The following is a 17,953-nucleotide window of genomic DNA, read 5'->3' on the forward strand; positions in this document are numbered from 1 at the left end:
GGGGCTGTCACCTTCAAACCCAGGAGTCCATAAAAGGGAAATTGTATTGTCTTTGACCTCTTTTAACTCAACCACTGGGGGATCCGGGGGCACTAGGAGACATTTAGCAAATAAACAGATTTTTTTTCACATAACTCAGTTTTATTTAATATGTTTCTTCTGCAGAAAGACAGATTGTGATGATCATGTCCTGCACAGACAAATAAGACGCCTCACTCTGTGTTGCAATCTCCACCTTTGTCTACTCCTAGGTAAGACATGAGAATGATTTGCATTTTGATGTAATATACCCTGCCAAATAACAACAGCTCTACTGTGAATAATGGATCTACATATATGGGACACTATAACAGCACTCACATGATCTAACTGGGATGCATTCAAATAAAGTTCATTTGTATGTAATGTCCAAAATAAATATGATGTACAGTAACCTGAATTCAGTGTTAGTGAAAAAAACCTGAAACACATGAAGTACCTGATGTGACACTTGTGGTGCTTTCTCCCCAAACTGTGGCAGCAGTAACAGTCTCAATTGTTGAGGTTGTGTGAACTTGGGACAGAGTAAAGAAAATCACTTTCCAGTCATAATCAATTCATTCATTTCTATAGTTGTCAAGATGCTAATAAATAACCCCAATAACACATACCTGAAGTGAAACTTGTAGTGTCTTGTATCCACATTGTGGCAGCAGTGGAAGTAGACGTAATAGTGGATGCTGTTGAAGTTGTGTGAACTTGAAACAGAATACAATTAAAACTTTGTAAATTACTTAATATTAAACTGCCTTAATAATAATAATTATATTCATGTTTTTAGTCATATTTTGATATCCTCTAATGTTTCCCATGTTACCCTCATCCAGAGTGGAGCAGAGAGGTGCAGTCGAGGACGGTCCTATTCCTGCGTTTGTTTTGGCCTGTATAATCACGCCGTATCTGGTAGAAGGTTTCAGGTTGCTCAGGATGACGCTCTCTAATTCTCGTGTGGCTGTCACACTTACGTGCTGCCACCTTTTGAACTGTCTGCCTGCAGGGTCGGACTCTTTGTAGCTAATGCTGTAACTCCGAAGAACCCCGTTTCTTTGATCGAGCCTCGGCGGCTGGTCAAGAGAAAAAAAAATCTTAGAGCAGTAAAATATTTAACACTCTTTTTCTTTTTAGATATATCATTTAGGATCAACTGTGTCCAATCAAAGCCTGGGCAAAGAGTGTGCCATGTAAAGTAGCTGTAGCTTTTTTCAAATATAATTTTTTTTTTTTTTTTTGAGAATCTTTTTGAATGTGTCTGCAAATAAAGTTTCACAACTGTGACTTTACCTTCCAAGTGACTTTGATACTGTGAGAAGTGAGGGCCTCCAGCTGCATATCCAGGGGAGGACCCTCTGGTGCTGCAGGGAAGACACATTTTAAAGAGGCCATCCATGATCCATCGACTTTTTTTATTTTAGTTCTGCATAATTCTAATTATATCTGAAAGCCTGAATAATAGACCCTACCTGCTTCTTTCGTTGTGACTGTCAGAACATTGCTGGCCTCGCTCATGCCCACACTGTTGATAGCAAACATGCGAAGGTTGTAGGTTTTGGCTGGACGCAAATCCACCAAAGTCAGCTGAGTCAGTTCAGGATTTGAGACTTCAGTTGTCACTGCAGTATCCCAGGATGCTATGCAACAGGGATGCATACATAAGGTCCATACTGCATACTCCAAAATTACTGTATATTGTAATAGATATAATTGGCTGCCAAATGTCTACATTTTATGGGGATAGTTTTCTTGTGCTCACCCTGTTTGTTTTTTAGATCAATCCTGTAGGCTGTAATGGGCCTGCCGCCATCAAACACAGGAGTCCAGCGAACAGTGACAGTTCTTTCCTTCACCTCTGTCGTCTCCACCTTCAGGACATTAGGGCGCACTAAAATGAAATAAAACATAGTTAAATGTGAAATAGTGTTAAAACAATTAGTCGATTAATCTATAGACCGATAAAAAACGTACAGAAAAAAAAAATAATTTCATTTGCTAAACGTGCTTGTTCCAGCTTATCCTCATCGCTTGGGTCTATGGGAAGTTACGAGGGACATTTTTCCAACAAGCAGGGAGTCACCAGGAAATTCCACTAACTCATTTTGTCACAAATAGTAATGTTTTGTCTCCCCCTTAGAGATTATGTCTCCGTATGGATCTCACCTGCAACTACCGTCAGAGTCAGCTGATGTTTGTGATCATTGAACCAGCCTGGTATTTCCACACGGCAGCCATACGTCCCGGAGTCGCCCTCCTCAACCTGCCTGATGGTCAGCGACACGTCACCCTCACCAAAATTACCCCTGAGCAGGTAACGCTCCGACAGTCTGCTGATCACTGATGTACCATCTGACTTGATCACCTCATTGGCACAGCCACTGTTGGGGATGGCTCCTCTACCCCAGCATGCAGAAAGCTTGCCGTAGTACTTAGCATCATAGTTGCATATCAAAGTCACATCCTCTCCCACAGTGGCTATGATGCTTTCTGCAGTCACACAACCTGAAAAGGCAGAAAGTCCCTTTGGCAACAAGGAATATTTGGCAGGGTATATTAAATCAAAATGCAAATCATTCTCACGTCTTACCTAGGAGTAGACAAAAGAGGAGATTGCAACACAGGGCGATGTGTCTTCTGCCTAAAAAAAACATTTTAGTCTTGTGTCAGAAGCAATCCAAGGATTTAGTCCACCTGCTGAGCGACACTGAACCAAACCAGTGTGGTTTCAGCTTTGAAATCCTTCCAAATCACATGATGCTGTCCTTGATATGCTCACACAAACAACTTTTGCTAGCAGAAGAGGAATGTAGAAAAGAGCTGTTTCCTTTTCTGTGGTTTTGGTTCCTTATCCTAGAAGTGACACACTGTTTAATTTTGATGATTAGACAGAGACAGAATCAAGGTTATCAATACACCATCCTCGCTTCTGTTGTTTGTTCTCATTCCTTGTAGTGATAGGGACAGAAGGACATTGAGACGTTTTAAACATTTGAACAGCTTTGCATCTACAGAAATCCTGTAGTAAAATTTGCTACTTTTTAATCAAAGTACACACTGGAAACTAATTTGTTAAAGGTGTTCAAAATAGCTCAGAGTCTCTGTAGCCAACTTCATGTGAGCAGGAACACAAAATGGTTGTAGATAACCTTTTTCATTTCCAAAAACGTTAACTCATATTGTCCTGAAATATAACACTGATGGAAATAGAAAGTCTGGTTTACTCAAGGGCCATGGACTTCTGTATGCTTCTTAGACTGCTGAGTAAACACTGGGGTCTGCTGGATGTTTAGTAACCCAGCACAGAACTTCCTCTTTGATCACTCCCACAAACAAGTGGTTGTACAACTAAACATTACAATATTAAAAATACAAAGCTCTATTCTTTTAATTATTGTAATTATGTGTAGGATTCAAAGCAGGTTAACTTTAATATTCACAGAATTACTTAACAGATTTAGTAATATTTTGTTCTTTCCATCTGTCTATCTAATCTCATCCCATCCATCTAACACCAACTCTATTGCACATGTGCTAACTATTTCTACGTCGTCTGTGCACAGTTACTGGTATAATTAAGTACAGTGTATGGTCAATGTTAGGGAAATATTATAGTCATGGCAATTAGACAAGGGTTAGCCTATGGTTAAGGTTAGGTAACTAAAACACTTGGTTAAGGTTAGGGAAAGGTTGTGGTTATGGTAAAAGGGGTTAAACAAAACATACAGTATATGCTGGATTCAAAAAGGATGAAATGGCATGCTGCCCTGCAACCATCCACACACACTAAATAAAAGGCACTATACGTCCTGTGTTGGTACGGAATGTTTGGCACTGGATGTGAATTACACTCTGCAAAATCATCCAGTATGAACTGTACTCTTAAAATAGACGAAAGAACACTTTTAATGTGTAAAATGAATCTGAATGGTACACGAGTCACAAACTATAATCCATTCCGTACTTATGGAAAGTAAAGATGAGGATTATGATTATGGTGAAAAAGAAAATAACTGCCAACCTGTCATGTTCCACTTCCAGAAAGGCTTTGAATTTTTCCTGCAATGAAAATAAACCTTATCTTGACGTACTGGGTAAATTATATTTGGCACATAGTTTAGTAATATTTAGTTCTTTCCATCTGTCTATCTAATCTCATCCCATCCATCTAACACCAACTCTATTGCACATGTGCACTCGGGTACACACATAGAAATAAAAGAGAAAGTCACATACAACCGCAACAACAAGATGCAGACTTACCGCAGTTTAGATGATTTCACATCAGTCATGAAATTCCTGTAAACATTGTGACAGCCCCATTGTTCTCAAAGACCCAGAAAAGATGTCTTCCGCCTTGATTTGTTGTATTTCGCTTGCAATGCTACACTAACTGAAAAAAAGACACAACCAAAACAGGAATAAAACAAGTATTTAAAGTGACTCTTAAATAAAACAGAACTGCAGCAGAAACAGAGGAAGAGCAACTTTCTTGTACTGAAATGTGAGAACATGGGGTGAAATTCTCAGGTCTCACAGTTAATTCTTCAAAACAAGCTCAAAATGGAAAAGACAATTAATGTCTGTTTTGGATGATTGAATTAAAAAATATTTAACAAAAAAATATAATCATAAAGATGTGTTGAAAGTGTGATATTGAACATATAGTGTGTATGACTACAGCACTTCCATCATTCTTACAGAAAAATACACCAATGAACTGAGTGCACACTGTGTTCAGAGTGGAGTCTTCTCCATTATTTTGATAATAATGTGCTAAATCCAGTAGGTGGCATTGTGTCCACAAGTATAAACCATCCACAAGCTGTTTCATGCTGTGAGATTAAATCTTCCATTGACGAAAAAAATGAAAAATGGAAAGAAAAACAAGAAAAGGGAATTTGTTAATCCGCAGGATATTTTTGCATTTTCTGAGACTCGCATGCCCTTTGTGAGAATAGTGGGACTGCTGAGAATTTGGTTCCTTTTTTAATATTGATTGACAGATGGGAGTTCAATAGGTTTCCCTCTAAATACCCCTTAACTGGAAGAGATACGGATCAGGGACCCCCTACTACAAATTGTTTAAAATTAGTTGCATATAAAACTGTGCTATTAAAATAATAATTATTGGCATGATTTTATAAATCATGTTTTAGAGTTAAACATACATATGGCACAGTGAATCATTTGGGATGAACTGTATCTGTGGATGGCTATCTTAGTGATTACCTTACCTATAGGCCAGTACACCTATCATTATATTTGCTAATAATATGTTGGATTCATGTTAAGACATTTAACATTTTCAAAAAAAACCTTTCAAAACATTAAGAATTTGGTGGCCCCCCCTGATCTCTGCTCTAAGGCAAGGCAGCTTTATCTGTATAGCACATTTCAGCAACAGGGCAATTCAAAGTGCTTTACATGAAAACAGATTAAAAAATTAAAAACAGAAAAAATACGAGAAAAAAAAAAAAAACAGTGCAGTATAAGAAATTAAACATTGAAGAGCAGTTAAAACAGTTAAATATATAAAAGCAGATAAAATAACTTTCCTGGACTCTGTGATCCATTTTTTGGAAAGGCAAAGCTTTTTGACCAATACGACAGATATCTCAAGCAGTCCGGTCCATATTTTCTAACCATCTCACCCACTATGGGTCCAGATGCGTCGCACGGCTTTGAGGTTTCATTATCCATATTTACAGAAGCTTTTCTTGAGTATACTCTTATCTTTTTCGATGTGGTCGTCACCGCAAAGCTTAGTTCTTTTCTTCGGCAAACCTTGTAAAACCCGGTACCGCCCTGCAGACAAAAATCTTTTAATAGCCAAGAACGTATTCTTAAACTATTTTATTTCTTCTGCAGTCTGTCTCTAAATAGTCAAGAACTCGCTCAGAGTGTTGATAGACTATTTTTTTTTTCTTTTTAGGCCTTCTGCCTAAATTTGTTACTTCGACTAACTTTTTGACCAGCCCAACGTCTGTCTCTTCTGTCACTTTATTGCCATGCCTGCATCAGAGAAACAATCAGAGATATGTGAGAGAGAATGAAGAGAATAGAAGAGAATGTCACTCGTAAGGCAAAGAACATTATTAAAGTCAACAAATATTACGACAGAGTTCCTCACTTTAGCTTCTAGACACTCATAACTGTTCTCAGCATGTTGAGATGAATCCTTCGGCAGAAATCTTGTCACTGATTTAAAAAAAAAAAATGCAAATAGTGTAATATATTGTTAGAATAAGTGATATTCTGAGTCTACTGTAACGGAGCAGCCATACCACCAGACAAAAAATACTATTACACAATTCTGCATAACTGTATTATATTCATTAACAAAGTATTTAATGTTCAATGCTAACTATTTCTACGTCGTCTGTGCACAGTTACTGGTATAATTAAGTACAGTGTATGGTCAATGTTAGGGAAATATTATAGTCATGGCAATTAGACAAGGGTTAGCCTATGGTTAAGGTTAGGTAACTAAAACATTTGGTTAAGGTTAGGGAAAGGTTGTGGTTATGGTAAAAGGGGTTAAACAAAACATACAGTATATGCTGGATTCAAATAGGATGAAATGGCATGCTGCCCTGCAACCATCCACACACACTAAATAAAAGGCACTATACGTCCTGTGTTGGTACGGAATGTTTGGCACTGGATGTGAATTACACTCTGCAAAATCATCCAGTATGAACTGTACTCCTAAAATAGACGAAAGAACACTTTTAATGTGTAAAATGAATCTGAATGGTACACGAGTCACAAACTATAATCCATTCCGTACTTATGGAAAGTAAAGATGAGGATTATGATTATGGTGAAAAAGAAAATAACTGCCAACCTGTCATGTTCCACTTCCAGAAAGGCTTTGAATTTTTCCTGCAATGAAAATAAACCTTAACTTGACGTACTGGGTAAATTATATTTGGCACATAGACTTATGTATGTATTTTGGCACATATTGCCCTTTTCAGGAAATACGTTCCTGAAGGCAGCCAGGAAACATATGTGCCATAAATATACTGTGTATTGAAATACGCACATTTATGTCACAATATAAGAAACTTTTACTATTACACACTACTCTCTAACTCTCTTCCAGCCTTAAAGTAATCCCACATGTGCACATAATCACAAAAAGTTGATCACATAGAATATGACAATATTATTTTGTATACTATATTAGACTTTAGGGACACAAGACAGGTTTCAATTGTGTACAGCAGAGTACATTACAACCTGTTTTTCAAATATTTTAAATAATGTGTTGTACTATAAATAATTAAAATTGATATCTGATATATTGTATATATCTTTTTACCCTTATTTTACCGTGGGTCGGAGAGAAACGCATTTTCGATCCCTCTGGATGTCTGGCACATATTTTGAGAGATTGACAATAAAGTTGATTTGACTTGATATTTATTTTTGAAAGTAAAACCTGCTGCGACAACTCCGATGCTGAATAATTCTGGGTGACCTACAATTTTAAATGTGTCGATACATGTGTCTGTAAGAAAACTGATACAGCCAATCACTTTGAAAAGTCTGTTAAAACATTAAAATTAAATGAAATGTGCCGTGTTTTATCACTTCATATGAAAACTCTGCGAATAAAACAATTGTTGCAAGGCATTTAGATCTGACGAGTTTTTATTTTTATTTTAAAAGCTCATTTTTATTTTGGGCTGTCTTGCTGAATGCGAGGACACAATTTGCCAAACCAAAAAGACAAGATCACCCTAAAAGAAAATTCTTGTTTTCCAAACATGGCTTTATTTTATACGTCTTCTCCAGAGAGATGGACCTTAGTGATGATGTCATTTGAAGACAAACAGATATAATGTGATCTTGTTTTACATTAAAAAAAAACATTTGAGTTTTTAGAGTGACTCCTCGTATTACATAAAAATCTTACGAGGTTGAAGAAACCAAATTTCTTTCACCTCACAGAGAAATCTTACTGTGAAATTGAGCCATCGATCAATTTCAGCATAAAATGAACCCAAATACAATTTATTTGGACCTGAGAGTTAGGATTGAGAACAGCATGTATTGTGGATTTGCAAATATTTTAACAAATAATATACAATTCAGATATTAGATCCAACTTTCTTCAAAACAGTGTAGGAATAGACATTTGATTGAGTGTACAGTATATTCATGGTGGAATCTTCGCCAATATTTTGATAATAATGCATTAAGTCCAATAGGTGGCATTGTGCCCACAAGTATAAAGCACCTTTATGCTTTTCAGGGCTGTGAGATCAATTTTGTCATGAAAAACTGACAAATCGCATATTAATTATTACACACACATTTGCCTTTTTCCGAGCTATCTGAGAATAGAAGGATCCTGTAAGCTGCTTACTGTGGAAATGGGTTCAAAAGGTTTGCCTCTAAAGCTGAGGAGCTGGATAGAGTCAGCACATGAAACATTCAGCGAGCAGTTTCTTATAGACTCCTTTGTTGACCATCCCATCCGAAACTAGGGGCCACTTCATAATACTTCATAAATGTTCTCAGCAGTTGAGGTGTTGAGATGTTGAAGTGTCCTCTTCGGCAGAAATCTCCTCCCTGTTTGAGAATATAATTTAATGTTTGCATTTCTTCAGTCTATAAGAGGAAGACCCACTCTGCGACTTTAACAGCTCAATAGACGCCCACGTTTAATGTGTAAAATGAATCTAAATGGCACAAGTCACAAACTATAATCCATTCCACACTTACGGAAAACAAAGACGAGGCTTATCATTATGATGAAGAAGAAAATAGCTGCCATCCTGCCAATGTTCCCCACTTCCAGGAAGGCTTTGAATTTTTCCTATAACATGGTAGAAATATGTGCCATAAATATACACTACAATGAAAACAGATTTTTATATATATATATATCTTTATATTTATATATTATCTGCATAACACATACCGCCGTCGTTGCGATTCCAATTATTTCACCAACTTCTACATTGTTAGTCACGAATGTTGTCAATATGTCTGCAAGATGTTAAAACAGTCAGTTAATACCATGTATATAATACAGTTTATGCTTAAAATGATAAACTACATCATGTTTTATTCCTGAATAACAAACATTGCTAATAAACCAGCTGCTAAAAAGCCATTTAGATTTGTAAAAAAAAAAAAAAGAAGATAATTTTGATTAGCATCACCACTTTTTAACATTATTTATTTATTCAAAAGGTGATTGCTCACCACCAGCGACCGGTGTCCAGTCCTGGGTAACGGGTTGTTCCACAGGGGCTGGCAAAAACATAATACCTTAAGGCTGGATCATAGAGTTCATAATCAATCTAGATGATGATTTTTTTTTAGCATTACCTTCCTCCATGACCAGGTGTGTGTTGACCTTTTTGTCATTAAACCACCCAGGGATCTCGATCCTGCAGCCGTACACACCGGCATCACTCCACTGAGCATCCAGGATGGTCAGCGACACATCTCCATCTGTCACCCTGCCCAGCAGTTGGTACCTAGGGGACTGCTTGAAAAGCCCAGCCCCATCCTGTGAGGAGAGGATGGTGCTGGAGCATTGCGACCTGGGCACCATCCCTCGTCCCCAACAGAAACTCAGGACGCCATGAGTTAGGCTGTCATACCTACAGGGCAAAGTGACATTGTGCCCAAAGAAGCCAATGACTTTGAGGGTGCTGGAAGACACTGTGGAGGACAGCAATTGATCAAACTGGATGTGCGATACAGATTGCATTTGTAATGAACAAATGTGAAGCCCATGAAGGCATCCACACATGCACGCAGATGCAACACCACTCTTACACACACACACACACACACACACACACACACACACACACACACACACACACACACACACACACACACACACACACACACACACACACACACACACTCTACAGATAGAAGAAAAGTGCTGAATATTGACTCACCTTGGGTCAGGATGGAGAGGAAAAAATAACAAAGACCACGCATATGTGTAGGCTACTGTATAACAATGTCCTAAGTGAGGATAACACACTCCAAAATGGATGGTGAAGTTTCAACTTCCCTTTTTTGAAAATCAGGAAGGAAATCAAAACTAGTCATGTCTACATCTAAACTGGAATTCTTGTGATATGCAAATAGCTCACATTGTATCTGCTGTTATAAATCTGAGTTTATCATCATCATACATATAAACATCAGCTCTGACCTGTAACAAATACTGTAAGTAAGTATTTTTACATACACACACACACACACACACACACACACACACAACATGTAGGCTAATCCCACATTTTTATTCAGTGTGGAAAGAGGAAGATGACACACACTTAAACAGAAGATATTATGGTTGAGTAAGTGCCATACACTGACATAAGCGGTTTTCAAGAAGCCTACTTCTCTTGTCTGGTTGTAGCTGGTTGTCAGTGAGCAAAATTGATGTTGTCACTTTTGGCTTTTGAATTCTTTTGAACTGCTTACAGTTTTTGGATTGAAGTCCCCAATTTTCCTCCGATCTTCAGCAGTAATAGCGGTAACTGGTGCAGCAGTAATAACAGTGGAAACATTTCCAAGATTGTTTTTGTGATTTGGCTGGGATGAGTTGTTATCAAGAAACGTAATCTGCCGGCCCTGAAAGAGACTCATTCCCTTTGTGCACAAAAAAAGTGCACACAGAAAATTACCGCCGGATTCATTACACACCTGCACTGGCCAGTTTTGGTCTTACCACCATGCATAATATGTTAGTGAATCAAAATCATTCTTTAATTGACAGGCGCATGCCGGCTATTTGCAATCAGCATATTACCACACCCCCATTTCTCTATAAGGAAATACATTTGCCTAGAGGTGTATCATGGAGAAAGCGGTGAAGTGAGAAGAGAGAAGCATGGCCCGTAAAGCAAAACAGCTAAATAATTCCACCACTAAAGAAATTGAAACAATAGTGGCCGAGATGGATGCCAGAAAATGCATGCAAGTGTTTGCTCGGCAGTGACGATGGTAAAAAAGAAAAGAAAAAAGGTCCGGGCTGCAATAACCACGGCAGTAAATCTTGTGTTTCATGGCACTAGAAATTGGTGGGAGCAGCCGATCATTATAGGCCAAGTTAATAAAAAAATATTTATGAATCCCGGATTTGTGCGTAAAACGTTTGTGAATGAAGCTCATTTCTTGGAGGATTTTCATACAAAGTTTCTGAAAGATTTATTACAATTACTCGGTGCAGAAGTTTATCAACAGTCTGACTTCTAACCACACGCTCCGGATTTTACTTTTCAACCAGTGTTTAAACCGTCTCTACCCATTTACTATCAAAGCAAATCCTATTAAATAAAATTGAAATGATCCATTTTATTAGTTTAGTTTACCCTTACGATACTGCAGACCACCTTGTTGTTCCTTTTTTTGTTATATTGTAGAATAAAGCTCTTTCAGAATCAGTTCCTTTCTTATGTAACAATTTGAATTGACAGTCTGTAAACAGTTTTTGTGTGTGTGTGTGTGTGTGTGTGTGTGTGTGTGTGTGTGTGTGTGTGTGTGTGTGTGTGTGTGTGTGTGTGTGTGTGTGTGTGGACACGTGTGTATGCTCAAAGGTCATTGTTATGTGATCATTACTAATGGAGAGGAAGTCAGTGTGTGTATGAGGACAGCAGCCTAAGAAAAACATTTTGTCTTTGCCAGTCTTTTTCTGTTCTGCGCTCACCTCTCACAGGCCCATCACCACCTCCACTTATCATCACTGTCAGCCACCCTTGAGCTGCTATACTGCTCCATAGATCACTGTCCTTCCTAAAGGATGTCCTGTGTTTTGTCACATCTCTTTCTCATTTCTCTTAGCTGTGACTCCATTCTCATATTGGCCCTAACAACAAACATGATGAAACTGAAACCTTTCAAAAGACATGAATGTGGTGAGAGACTTGGGTAAAAAGAGCTGAATCGTGTTTATTTAAATGGGTTTCCTTGAACCATTTAAATTAAACAGTATGACATATATCAAAAGCAGTTTAGTGAAGTCATAAAACAACTTATTACATCAAGTTTTTCTATTTATTTTCTTTGAAATATTGTGAAGGTATTGCCAAGGTACCTGCAGGGACTGTAAGATCACTACTCCCTATATAAAACCTCTAGTTAGTTGCTCAAACTTTGCAGTAGGAGTCTTGTTTACTTTGATTTCCTGTTTGGGTTCAAATTGGAGCCATTGTCAATCTGCTATACGGATAAAGGTTTTAAAAAAAAATGGCATTTAGAGCTGAATAACTGGTCTGGTTCAAAGCCAAAGTGTCATCACTGAGAAATCTACAGTAGGCATGGGCCGGTTACCGTTTTCAAAGTATACCGCGGTTTGAAAAAGTCCAGGACATTTCTGTCATACCATTCCTAAGGTATGAGCTGTTTTTTTATGAGTGGTCAAGGAGAGAAACTGCAGTTTAGAAATCCCTCTCCCTGCCCGTGTGCAGTGTCTTCAAAAAGAAAATACATTGTGTTAAATGGGGAAAAAAATGTTTTTTTTACCCAGACATTTAAAAAAAGAATACATTTTAAAGCTGTAATTTGCAATACCGCAATATCGTGAAACTGTGATATTTTTGCTGAAGGTTATCATACCATCAGAACCGTATACCGGCCCATGCCTAATCTATAGTTGAGCGACTTTTGCTGATGTCTGATAAAACCAGGAGCAAACAGAAAAGGAGAAGTGAGCAACAGAGGTCAGAGTGTGTCATTTTTAGAAATCGTGAAAGAGGTGCTGCCGGGTCAGCTCCATTTCTGGAGGAACTGAAGCACAAAGAGACTGAGCTTGAGTTTGACCCTTTGAAATGTAAGATAAGTGAAGAATTAAGGGTACACTAATACAATACAGAAATCGCTGGTTCATTCTTTGCCAATTTGAGGTTTTCTTAAGTGATCCATCACAGCAAGCGGACAAAAGAAAGCATTGATTTGCAATATTGCTGACACTACAGTAGAGGATCCATTATAACCTTCGGAGCAAACGTGCTGAGCTGTCAAACAGCTCTTCCCTAAATGGGTTTGCCTGATGAGACACAAACCATATGCTGGACGGGATATGGGACAACAGCACGCCTGAAAATGCTTCGGTCAATAGCCCCCTATTATGCCATTATACATACTAAAACACATTTAACACGTGTTTACCAGTCTGCATATCTGCAAACTCTAAAAGGGAAAACATTTCATGTAATTATTTAGGTTTGCATGTATCTATGTGAGATCTGAAACACTTATATGAGCATTACTTAAAAGACTGCACTGCATTGTGAGGTGCTGCAAACGTCAGCGTGAAATATATAGTTATTCATTTATTCAACATTTGATGCCCTGATGACGTGGACTCAATGTTGAACAAATATTTTGGTATGCCCTCTGCTCACCTCCGATGACAGCTTGTTTTTGCCTCCACTTGTCAACGCTGTCAGTTAGATCAAATAAAAAGGTCCACAGAGACCACTACTGAGCTGAGGCCCTTTTGAACAATTCACCTCATGTCATCTTAAAGTGATGGTTCGGAGTAATTTCACCTTAGCCTGCTTTGCACATTGACCTCGAGCCAAACAACCCCCCATAAGCTTTTTTCCCTTGTTATAACGTTGGTCGAGTTAGCGTTATCAGCTGGTTAGCTTAGTGCAAGCGCTAATGGATCCACGTTTGTATCTCGTAAATTACCCCACTAATAATGCCCGGAATGATACCAAACTTCTACAGTAGTACAAATAGTTTCTGTACTTATAAAACAAGGCATTAGAAAGTTTGTAACTACACCAGAAGTATATTTAAATAACACTTGCCTGATGGATACTCCTTTCGGCTGCTACCGCGCGAGATCACGCACAGGGCACATCTATTGCTTTTAAACCGCAGCCGGGATATATACAACTGTGTGGCATCTTGTCCTATCGCCTCACGCTGCAGCAGCTGTAGTCTCTTCCGGCAATAGATGTTGTGCTTTGTGCGCGATAGCGCGGTAGCAGCTGAGAGACTTCGTTATAACAAGGGAAAAAAGCTTATGGGGGGTTGTTTGGCTCGAGGTCAATATGCAAAGCAGCCTAAGGTGAAATTACTCCGAACCATCACTTTAAGGTGTATTTATAGTTTTGCATTAATGGGTCACAGTGTAGCTTTGGAGCCTACACCAAGTGCGCAAGTGACCCAAAATGTTTTACGTTCAAGTGATAAGACCCCTAGGGGCCGTAGTAATTATGATAGAAGCCAAGGAGGAAGTTAGGTGACAGTATTATGGCGCTTACCCACTGCTAGTACCAGCTCGACTTGACCGTGGTGCCCCGTCCTCCATTTTCCATTGCAGATTTAGTACTGCCTCATGCGTGAGGCGAGCGTGGCTGGTCGTCATAGCGACGCCGCAGGAAACTGCAGTGACCTAACGCGACACACACACACACACACACAGAACATCGAAGGTGTGTTGTTTTTGAGTCTCGGCATGTGCGTTTCAAAAGAAGCTGGAGGTGGCAAAAAAAAAAAAACACCGCTGGCTAAACTATTTAAAAATGGCGGGTTTGTTCAGGACACCCCCGTCTGTCGCTAGCAATGATGACTCAGTGATTAGTGACGATTCTCTCCGAACAATCAGTAGTCTGCAGGTTTTCACGTCACCTTTTGGTATATATATTTAGCTAGTACCAGGTTCTTTTTTTCTTAATGGAAAAACTAAAAAGCAGAGTAGAGTCGAGCAGGTACCATGTAATGGAAAAACACCATTATAGAGCGACAAAGTCTGTGTAGGTAGGAGGTCGGGGTGGATGGGTCAACAAAACATCAGACTTTACCAACCGACAGTCAACGTTGTTTTGTTTTTTTAAACATGGCCATTATTGTCCTCACCTTAGTCTTATCTCCACGACATTCCACTTCCGCGATTGCTCCGTTGCTTTCTTTGTGTTGGAATTTTAAACTCTGGTCTATTTATGAGGACTATGGTTAACTGCTTCTCAGCTCTCTGCAGGGTAAATCGAGACAGCAATCGAGACATCTGTCCAATCAGCGTTTTATGTTGCACAACTAAAACAACTTTTGAACGTACACGTTCCACCAAAACAAGTTCCTTCCAGAGGCTATTTTGCAGCGGCATCGTGCCTTTGCCCGGTGCTTGGTATCACCCATGACGATTGCGAGTGGTTTAAAGAAATGCCAATAAACCAGAGCAAGGCGTTTTCTGTGCACAACCTAACCAAACCTCATCCAGTTGATGCCGGTAGAGATGTGAAGATAACGTGAAGAAAGTTAAAGAAGAGTCTGTGGTATTCTCCTTTTTAGAAACACACATTTATCAAAGCCATCTTCACAGCTAGCCTTCGGCCCATCCCAATCCCCAGTCACTATCACAAGGAATGAAACAACGTAAATACGCCAACTGCACAGACTAGTCACATATTCAATAATGACATAAGACAAACATTCCAACACTGTCTAGTGTTTCGCGGTGGTGCCGTCATCAGGTGAAATCCAACGGTAAACTTTTACTCAAAGCTAGAGCTGTCCCAATCATGTTTTTTGCCCCCGATACCAATTGTCTATAGTCGATAAAAAACAATCGGTATATCGATACCTTTTTGTTGTTTTGTTTTGTTATAGCAGCTGGTATCGCTATATTACAGTATAGGTCAGTTTGACTGCTTTGTAATGTATTGGGATCTCCACCAGGTGCCAGTGTAACCTAGAACTCCCAAAGGAGCAATGCAACAAATAACGTTGTCCTTTTAGACTTACTGCAGGCTAACTGAAATACGCAATAATTATACCATCTGCCTATCACTGTCATACGGGTGGGTGCTCTTTAAATTGGGTAATGCTTCTTCAAGTACCTTATTACATTTGTTGTGTTGAAATTTAAATGCAAACTGCTTCAGTAACTGTTTCATCATGTTTTGCTTTTACGTCTAAAGGCTGCTTGAAAGCAACAGGGATAAGGAGTTGGGCTTGTTTGTTTTTTCCTAGTCCCGGTGATGAGCACATCTGGGTGAGTGATAGCATCTTGGCTCTGTTTCCATTCACTACAACGGTGAAGCAACACCGAAAAACCATCCTCATCTTATACACAACTCGCTCTCTGTTGCTGTTGTAAGCTGACCAGGAACCCGCAGGTGGGTCTTCCAGCTCCACCGTTCCATTTGCGCTTGCCATAGTGTGACTGACTAGCACGGCAATCCGCTTGTTGTGCTAACCTCAGCACATGCTGCTAACAGCGTACAGCGAACATGTAAACGTTACCACGTTACCTGCATCTATCTACATACAGAATAAAAATTGCTAAATCAACGACTAGAAAGCATTATTGCCGATCACCCGATCGCATATTTTTACTGAATATCGGCCGTAACGAATGGCGGACGATCAATAGGGACTCAAAACCTAATCCCTCTCAGGTGGAACTAACCTGCTGCGTCAAGTATAAATCCAGCTCTCAACACCACAACATCTCTCTATAAATCTATAATGGCTTTTATATGGATTCACTTTATCTGTGAAGGCGCTGCAAAGAGTAAGCCTATCGCAATATTAAAATATTCTTGGTTTTGTCATTTTTCTCAACCATGAATGAGACTCTAGTGAGGGTAAATAGGGTTTAGATAGAATATAGAGTAGGTTTCTTTATTATCATCCATTTATTTCATATTTCCTCGACAAGAACATACTCTAATCTCTCCGTGTGTGTGTGTGTGTGTGTGTGTGTGTGTGTGTGTGTGTGTGTGTGTGTGTGTGTGTGTGTGTGTGTGTAATTCACGCATGATGGATTTATGGCTGCAGCTCCCGGCAACTGTGGAGCCCCGGCCCTTTCCCCCACTTCTTACTTCCCAACCTTAGCCCTCCGGGGAGTGTGTCTCAATGCCCCTCCTTCCTCTCCCCTATTTATATCCCAGTAGGGAGACCAGAGCTCATGGGGAGTTTGGGAGCGGAAACGCATCCAAGCACTCCTGAAAGACACTGAGGTGGGTGAGGGCGAAGTAAACAAAGAGCGACAGATTAATGCGACGAGAGAATATCAATCTGAATGTGTGAAAGATGATTAGAAAGTGCAAGTGAGGAGAGGAAAAGTGAAAGAAAGAGGAGATTAAGTAAGAATGAGCAAATTGGAACGGGACAGGATGTGAAGATCTGATAGAAATACACCTTACACTCACCAGTACTGTTACTGGTGGGATTTTCAGGAAAATAAATATTATTCACACTGTCTTCTTTTAAACAATGCAATTTTATTCTGAACATTCCCAGTGCTCGTTTTCTTCCCTTCTTTCCTCCCACCCACAGTGTGTTGGGATGCTGCCATGAATCATGTCACAGTTCCTTATTGCAGCATCGTTATGGGAGATACCATTGCAAACAGTGTTTTCCCACAAACATCTGGATCAATGATTTACAACTTGACGATGCTTGTAGTCGTCGGTGTTGTGTACTTTGTAGCAGATTGTGGCCTAAGAATGGGCATGAGAAAGGTAGGATGCTGAGAGTGTGCTTCCATGTCTACACACTGCAGGATATGAAGATACTTAGCCAACAGCAGTCTCATGAGTTCAGTCTCTTTAGGCACCATCGAAGGGGAAAAATGTGCAAACATAAACATGCCCTTAAAGGAAAGATGATTAGGGGTACAGAAGAGAAGAAGTTCTCCTGACCTCAGGCTCCAACTCTTTCTCTCCGCTGGGAAACAAAGTCCTCTTTTCATTTATCACATGGCCCGGCCACCCCTGCTACTAACGCAGCACAGAGAGATGCTGAGAAAACCATGTGATCATGAGCAGGGGACCAATATGGGAAAGATTATCCTGGAGAACCTTCCACTAGTGGCATTGATCTAAAATGGGTGGAATTTTTTAGATCTATAGGTGTGGGATAGCTACATGTTTTACAGGTTTATTTACAGGTTTTTTAAGTCCACCCATTGAAG

The 17,953-nt window shown here is 39.4% G+C and overlaps 2 protein-coding genes across 3 annotated transcripts in view; both read right to left on the reverse strand.

The window, feature by feature from the left end:
- LOC144524488 (uncharacterized) overlaps positions 1–4,402 on the reverse strand; it is a 7,267-nt gene extending 2,865 nt beyond the window's left edge. Inside the window, exons 1-11 of the mRNA XM_078260792.1 lie at positions 4,291–4,402; positions 4,049–4,086; positions 2,618–2,668; positions 2,194–2,532; positions 1,790–1,918; positions 1,500–1,667; positions 1,321–1,391; positions 857–1,103; positions 651–737; positions 479–553; positions 1–92 (exon numbers count right to left, since the gene is read on the reverse strand). The exon at positions 1–92 is cut by the window's left edge and continues 37 nt beyond it. Coding sequence (XP_078116918.1) covers positions 1–92; positions 479–553; positions 651–737; positions 857–1,103; positions 1,321–1,391; positions 1,500–1,667; positions 1,790–1,918; positions 2,194–2,532; positions 2,618–2,668; positions 4,049–4,086; positions 4,291–4,319 — 1,326 coding nt within the window. The 5' untranslated portion in view covers positions 4,320–4,402. The remainder of the gene's footprint in view (positions 93–478; positions 554–650; positions 738–856; positions 1,104–1,320; positions 1,392–1,499; positions 1,668–1,789; positions 1,919–2,193; positions 2,533–2,617; positions 2,669–4,048; positions 4,087–4,290) is intronic.
- A 3,269-nt stretch (positions 4,403–7,671) lies between these two features.
- On the reverse strand, positions 7,672–10,075 carry LOC144524489 (hepatitis A virus cellular receptor 1 homolog). 2 transcript variants are annotated; one of them, XM_078260793.1, is made up of 6 exons: positions 9,966–10,075; positions 9,379–9,717; positions 9,253–9,300; positions 8,966–9,033; positions 8,767–8,860; positions 7,672–8,613 (listed from the first exon to the last, which is right to left on the reverse strand). In XM_078260793.1, exons 1-6 carry the CDS (start codon positions 10,006–10,008, stop codon positions 8,537–8,539), a joined length of 669 nt encoding a protein of 222 aa, XP_078116919.1. In that variant the 5' UTR covers positions 10,009–10,075; the 3' UTR covers positions 7,672–8,536. The 2 variants fall into 2 exon arrangements, with proteins under 2 accessions (XP_078116919.1, XP_078116920.1); XM_078260794.1 differs by lacking the exon at positions 9,253–9,300.
- Positions 10,076–17,953: the final 7,878 nt, after the last annotated feature.

This window comes from Sander vitreus, chromosome 10 (genome assembly GCF_031162955.1).
Source record: "Sander vitreus isolate 19-12246 chromosome 10, sanVit1, whole genome shotgun sequence".
NCBI classification, from domain to species: domain Eukaryota; kingdom Metazoa; phylum Chordata; class Actinopteri; order Perciformes; family Percidae; genus Sander; species Sander vitreus.

Excerpts from the sequence above, each read along its gene's own strand:
- LOC144524489 (XM_078260793.1), bottom strand. The coding sequence starts at position 10,008 with ATGCGTGGTCTTTGTTATTTTTTCCTCTCCATCCTGACCCAAG. Across the intron at positions 9,034-9,252 it reads CTGGACACCGGTCGCTGGTG|ACATATTGACAACATTCGTG; the intron begins GTGAGCAATCAC and ends AACATCTTGCAG. Across the intron at positions 8,861-8,965 it reads TTGGAATCGCAACGACGGCG|GAAAAATTCAAAGCCTTCCT; the intron begins GTATGTGTTATG and ends ACCATGTTATAG.